The sequence below is a fragment of the Colobus angolensis genome, unplaced genomic scaffold, assembly GCF_000951035.1.
Source record: "Colobus angolensis palliatus isolate OR3802 unplaced genomic scaffold, Cang.pa_1.0 Scaffold136, whole genome shotgun sequence".
Lineage (NCBI taxonomy): Eukaryota > Metazoa > Chordata > Mammalia > Primates > Cercopithecidae > Colobus > Colobus angolensis.
Genome location: NW_012114444.1, coordinates 25,042 through 32,066, shown reverse-complemented (window position 1 = coordinate 32,066; position 7,025 = coordinate 25,042). Strand labels below are relative to the sequence as shown.

The 7,025-nt window shown below is 56.4% G+C and overlaps 1 protein-coding gene across 1 annotated transcript in view; it reads left to right on the top strand.

Annotated features, from left to right (window-relative positions):
• LRRC14B (leucine rich repeat containing 14B) overlaps positions 1 to 1,060 on the top strand; it is an 8,972-nt gene extending 7,912 nt beyond the window's left edge. Inside the window, exon 2 of the mRNA XM_011934412.1 lies at positions 415 to 1,060. Within this exon, the coding sequence (XP_011789802.1) occupies positions 415 to 1,060 (646 nt within the window). The remainder of the gene's footprint in view (positions 1 to 414) is intronic.
• Positions 1,061 to 7,025: the final 5,965 nt, after the last annotated feature.

The window sequence follows — 7,025 nt, the reverse complement described above, 5'->3', positions numbered from 1 at the left end:
CCACTTTTCTCAGACAACACAAAAGCAGTTGTTGACAAAACAAACTTACCATTTAGGTGCTGAGGACAAAAGCCAGACCTCTGGGCACAGCTGACATCACCACGCGGCGGCCGGCAGTCATGGCCCACACTAAGCGAAGGCACGTGGTTGTGCTCCGGTAAAATGTTATTTGTGGACACCAAGTTTGAATTTCATGTAACTTTCATGTTTCACAAACTATTTTTTTTTTTCACAAACTATTATATAAACATAACAACCACTCCTAGCTTATAGACGGTATGAAATTAGGTGGTGGCTGGACGTGGCAGTGTGTTGACCCCGTGATGGACAAACAGGTTGTTCCCATTCGCCTGAGCCCTCAGCTCCTTCCTAGGATCCTCCTCTCACCTGTGCTCTCTCCCCCGTGTTCTGCAGCCCCCTGCAGACCCCGTTGCGAGTACTGGACCTGGCCAACTGTGCCCTGAACCACGCAGACATGGCCTTCTTGGCAGACTGTGCCCACGCTGCCCACCTGGAGGTGCTGGACCTGAGTGGACACAACCTGGTCAGCCTGTTCCCCTCGACCTTCTTCAGGCTGCTCGGCCAGGCTGCCCGGACGCTGAGGATCCTGACACTGGAGGAGTGTGGCATCGTAGACAGCCACGTTGGCATGCTGATCCTGGGCCTGAGCCCCTGCCACCGGCTGCGCCAGCTCAAGTTCCTCGGGAACCCGCTGTCGGCCCGCGCCCTCCGGCGCCTCTTCACCGCGCTCTGTGAGCTCCCCGAGCTGCGCTGCATCGAGTTTCCGGTGCCCAAGGACTGCTACCCCGAGGGTGCCGCCTACCCCCAGGACGAGCTGGCCATGTCCAAGTTCGACCAGCAGAAATACGACGAGATCGCCGAGGAGCTGCGTGCCGTGCTGCTGCGGGCAGACCGAGAGGACATCCAGGTCTCCACGCCCCTCTTTGGAAGTTTCGACCCAGACATTCAAGAAACAAGCAATGAACTTGGCGTTTTCTTGCTGCAAGCTTTCAAAACCGCTCTAGAAAACTTCTCCAGAGCACTCAGACAAATAGAGTAGTTCCTCCACTCGCACCAGCGACAGGTCTTGCATTTCAGCCTGCAGGTGCCCTGGGCTTCGGTCCTAGACCCGAGGCTTAGGCCCGGCATTCATCCCCCCCGCCACCACCACCACCAAAAGCAGTTCTTAGTGAAAATTGTGGGCGTGCCTGTTAAGCACTGTAGAAGAGGAAGCCTTCCAGGAGATGTGCCATGCGGTGCCCTTTAGTGGCAGCAAAGCAAGTTACTGGAGGCAGGGGAAGCCACTGAGAGAGTGACTGAGGGTCAGTGGGGGCAGACGCCACATGGCAAAGGGCAGAGAAGTCCGGGAGGTGTGAGGAGCGGCCGACCTGGCCTCGGCGCATCCGGGCACTGGGCGCAAGATGAAGCCTCAGAGGGCAGATGTGACTGGGCGCCACAGCAGGGAGGGGGAGGGGAAGAGAATGCATCACACAAACTGCACAAAACAAGCAGCCCATGAAAAACCACCGAGAAAAAGAGGTGAAAAATGAACAGCAAACCGGACCCTGCTTCCTCCAGCAGGAGGCTCCCACCTGCTGCTGGTCACATCCTGCTTTCTGCACCTGCCGCTTACAGAATGCAGTGGGCCTGCAGGGAATGCGGGCCTTATGGTTGCTGTTAGCGACTCTTCTTCTCACTTTGTGTAGCCCCCCCCCAGAACCGTGAGGGGCACCCGAGTGGGTGAGCACAGGCGTCCCCTGAAGAGCCGCCTGGACCAGGGCGTTCGGCGCTGCGGGGAGGCCTTCGCCCCACTGCTCCACTGTTTCTCCTTGGGGTGGTTACATCCTCCTCAGACCCAAAACCAGGGATCTGAGTCACTGTGTGCCCATGGCTCCGGTCAAAAGTCACACCCCATGACAGCGCCCACCACGGGTGTGTCCCCACCCCAGGGTCCCGTGTCACCCCCTCCTCAGGTGTCACTCCCTCCCCATGTGTTTCCACCCCAATGGCCCCCATGTCAGCCCCTTCCCAGGTGTGTTCCCACCCCAGGGGCCCCGTGTCACCCCCTGGTCAGGTGTCACCCCTCCCTGTGTCCCCACGCCTGCTGACCCCACCCCCGCTGCCCCGTGTCACCCCCTCCCGGAGTGTGTCCCCACCCCAATGGCCCCCGTGTCACCCCACCCAGGTGTCTTCACCCCAGCCGCCCCCAGGTCGCCCCCACCCAGGTTTGTCCTCATCCCCTTGGTGCTTCTGCCCCAGGTGTGTCCAGATCCTTCTCTGCCCAGGGTAGGGGTTTGCCTAGGAGTTGGGCACCCAGCACGAGTGCCATACAGGAGCCTGCCTCCCAGAGGCATCTCAGGAATGGACGGTCCCCTGCCGAGTGGACAGATACGGTGACTTCCACCTCCCCACATTTGTCTCTGCCTGCTCTGCAACTACCTAAGTCCCCTCTGCACACTGCAGGCAGTGCTCACTGGAGCCTCGTCCAGGGACATGACTTGATGCTGCGGCCAGCTCTTGGAAAGGGGTGGGGAAGGTGCCGGGCCAACATTTTTAATGACTTCTAACTGTAAAGCACAGAGTGGCTGCCACTGCTTTATGTCTGAATTTTTATTGTAAGACTCAGCCTCTGGGTGGCATGGTGACCAACCTTAAGGCCTGTGGCAGTGGAGAAGGGCCCAGGGTGCTGGGTGTCCTGAGGCCTGGGATTGGGTGGGGCACACAGGAGCCCACTGGTGTCAGTGGGCAGTGCTGAGGTACAAGCTCCCAACATATTTGGCTCCACAGACTCCCAGGGCTTCCCTACCAATAGCCCATTCTGATAAGGCCGGCAGGGCTAGGGAGCAGCACGGACGGGATCAACGCCTCCCTCGCCCATCCTGTGCAGGTCTCACGCTTGCTTCCACTGCACTGATCAGCCACGTCCTGCAGGCCGTTCAGCATTCGCTGGGTCTTTGTCCTTGCCCAATCTTGTGACTCCAGTTCTGGGTCGCGTGGCCACACATCCGGCGTCCGCTGGGCCCAGGAGCACACCTGCTGGGTTTTTATGGAGAGCACCTCTCTACCGCAGAAAACACGGCCTCCTACACAAGGTAAGCTGGTGGGAATCAGGCGAAACCATTAAGCAGATGAGAGTACTGATCTGACCCAGCAAACGTCCATGGCAGCTGTAGCTGGGGTGCTCCTGGTGGAGCCTCAGGGTTCACATGCCCAGGCCCTCCCCGGCTTTCCAGGGCCAGTGGGTGAAGTCAGCAGGGTCCCAATGGGGGCCACCATCTGGAGCCACCGTCTCTACCTCCCTTGGGTCTTCCACAGCAGCGAGGGCTGGTGCAGCTCCTTCAGAACACGACACTGCTTCCTGTCCACCATCCTGGCAAGGAGTGGGGGCCGTTTTACGGGGTTTCCTGGCTTAATGACGTCAGGAAACGATGATCCTCTCGCAGGCCAAGGAGACATACACAGGCCAGTGGCGCCTCTGTGTGGTAGACGTGGCCAAGGGCCCTGGAACGTCAGAGTTGCTCTCGTCCACCAGCGCTCTCCTGCTCTCCCTCTTCGGAGTTGAGCAAGGTTCCATCAGCTGTCATCTGCTGCATCCTGGAGTCCCACTATCCGTCAGCCCCACACAGCCCCGGGGCTGGGGGCACCATGCTTGACGCCCCCATCTCGATGCCTGTCAGTCACCCCACCCACCCACCTCTGTCAACCCAGAGCCCCTCAGCCCAGATCCCGTTCTCTGGCACCATCAGCCCTGGCCCATGGGGAGCAGCCACCTTGGACACCTTGGAGCTATGGCATGGTGCTGTCAAGAGCAGGGCCCCAGCACCCCCACCTCCAGAGGAGGCCCCAGCACCCCACTTCCTGCCTGTCAGCCACCAACCAGCTTCGAGAAGCTCTCCCAGCAGGGATGGGCTCGGTCCCAGTGTCCCTGCTGGAACACTAAACAGAGCCATCTGAGTGCCCCAGTGTGGCACCTTCTTCCTTAATCCTCCTCACCCCACTCCTGACACCCAGGCCAGGCCCTGCACCTGCTCCTGGAGCAGGACTTGACTCCTCCACCTGGACCAGGCAGGTCCTGAAAGGTGGGGCACTGCCTGAGGTCTCGGCCAGATCCCCAGGTGCAGGAGATCTGCTTTCCCCATGGGGTGGGGGTGGCTGTGCTGGCACAAAGGGCTCCCGTGAATCTGGAGCTCACCCAGCAAACATCCAGGCGGCGGCAGCAGCTCTCGAGGGGCACTCGTGCTGTGAGCCGCAGAGCCACATTCAGGCTCGTCTGGTCCTGCTACCCGACAGCGAGACCCTCGGCCTGTCAGGGGGTCCACAGAAGATGAGAGGCCTGTGAAGCTGCCACAGAAGCCCTTTGCTTCCACCACATGCCTGCCGTCGATGGCTGGCTGAAGCCCTTCGTTTTCTCTTTTCAAGATTTCCCATGAAGCTAGCAAAAGTAACAAGCTCGGCACCCTGATCTTCACTGTTCCGCTCCTTTAGAACACCGCGGCATGGTGGAGCCCGCAGGCTCATCCCACTCCTTTAGAACGCCGCGGCATGGTGGAGCCCAGCGCTTCCCCAACTCGGCTCCCGCTGGAGCAGGACAGGCAGGGGCAGGCTCAGGAGCAGGGGCAGGCTCAGGAGCTGTGGAACCGCCACGTCCCACCACATGGCCAGAGAAGCTGGTTTGGGGATCGGCGCGGCTATGCAGAGACATGACACAGTGACGAGCGCTCCGAGGCTCTGGTTTGGGGATTGGCGCAGATATGCAGAGACATGACACAGAGTGACGAGCGCTCCGAGGCCCCTGCGAATCCCTTATTTGCCCTTTTGGTTCTTCTCTGACATCTAACCTGCATTCTCCGTTCTTGCCCTGAAGTTTCACGAGACAGCCTTAAATCCCTCTTTAACTTTCTAGGCGCGAATCCACCTCTGCTGCTGACAACCAGAATCCTAAATTGATAGAGAAATACAGCGACAGGAGACTTTTCAGCCTCAACCTATAAAACCCAGCGCAGTTATTCACACAGGTCAAGGCAGATGGAGCAAGCCCAGCGCTGTCTACACAGCAGGCTGCCCCCATCACAGCCAGCCAGTATCTAGAGCAGCTGCCTCCCCAAACACCCTGGCTCCTCCCAGCATCGCACGGGCTGTCCTCGTGCTGGACCAAGGCACCTCGAGGAGGAAGCAGCTGCCGCTGATGGCTGCACACACTGCCGTCAGGTCTCTGCAATGTCACAGGTGTAGTCTTCAGATTTGCTTTGATGTAGCAAATCTAACACATGAAAATAACTAGAAAGCCGTTTTCTCCCTTCCCCTTAAAAAGATGATCTTAGTACACTATGAAGCAATCACTGTTTTTTTTTGTTTGTTTGTTTTTTTTTGAGACAGAGTCTCGCTCTATCACCCAGGCTGGAGTGCAGTGGCGCGATCTCGGCTCACTGCAAGCTCCGCCTCCTGGGGTCACGCCATTCTCCTGCCTCAGCCTCCTGAGTAGCTGGGACTACAGGCGCCCACTACCACGCCCGGCTAATTTTTTTTGTATTTTTAGTAGAGACAGGATTTCACTGTGTTAGCCAGGATGGTCTCAATCTCCTGACCTTGTGATCTGCCCGTCTCGGCCTCCCAAAGTGCTGGGATTACAGGCATGAGCCACCGCGCCTGGTGAAGCAATCACTTTTTAAACAATCCAACACAGAAATACTTCATTACACATTTTAATTAGACATAACTTCTCTTTTAACGAACACACAGGTTATTTGGTGAAGATTTTCCATTGAAACACCCCGTAATTGGTGCAAGGTTCGCAGAATAATTTTGTCCTTATGAAATCAACATCTGCCAGTTCACACATACACACACACATGCATACATATGAAATATATATGAGAATTATATATCCTTATCGGTGACTGTTAACAAAGGAGGAAAAGCGCATCTACCAAATGAGCTAACCAGACTAGTAGAGAAGTACTGCCTCTTCAGTTTTATTTTTGGAATGTCCAGGTCAATCGTGATGCCTTCTAACTTTATTCCAAAGTAAAGTCTGAAGCAAGCGAAATTAGAAAGTGCAATCTCAATGCCTCCCTGCAAAAGTCCTTCCTTTTTAAGTCACTGCAACTTCACACACAATGTTCACTACAGACAAGGATTACAGTCGCCGCCCCTCCTCTGCCCTGCAGCAAGCCCTCCTCTCCCTGAGGAACCTGGACCTGCTTCCGAAACCTAGGATCCCCCAGAGGCACTCCTTACCCCGAAGGGTCCTCTCTGCCTTGCTGGCTCAAGGTTTTATAGTTACTGTGACCTCCAAGAAAGCAGCAGGACAAATAATGATTTACGCTGATGTCGCTACAAACTCAGCACACACACCAACCAGCACAATGACCCTTTTTTGCAACTTTAAACCACTTTGGTTGAGGAATGTTCCACCGCGAGCTCACCTTTCGGTAGGTGGAGTTACCAAATGGCACGGCACCGTGTAACTATTCCAAACCTAACACAATCCATTTCAAAAGGTGGTGACATCACAGCAACACTCAGACTTGCTGATGGAAGGCAGCCATGCCACACAAACAGGAATTAACATCAACCCTATAGAAAGATCATCTTCCGGCCAGGCATGGTGGCTCACGCCTGTAATCCCAGCACTTTGGGAGGCTGAGGCAGGTGGATCACCTGAGGTCAGAAGTTTGAGGCCATCCTGGCCAATATGGTGAAACCCCATCTCTACTAACAACGCAAAAATTAGCTGGGTGTGGTGGCGTGCGCCCGTAATCCCAGCTACTCAGGAGGCTGAGGCAGGAAAATTGCTTGAACCCAGGAGGCGGAGGCTGTAGTGAGCCGAGATCACACCACTGCACACCCGCCTGGGTGACAGAGAGAGTCCCTCTCAAAAAAACAAAATAAATAAAAATGATTTTCTCAGATAAAGCGATGGTGGTAGAGCAGAAAGACACGCGAGCAGCCACTGAAGAGGAGCATGTGAGCACCCTTACAGGGCGTGGGTGCCGAGAGCAGAGCCTGCGGGAGGCCCGTGTCTG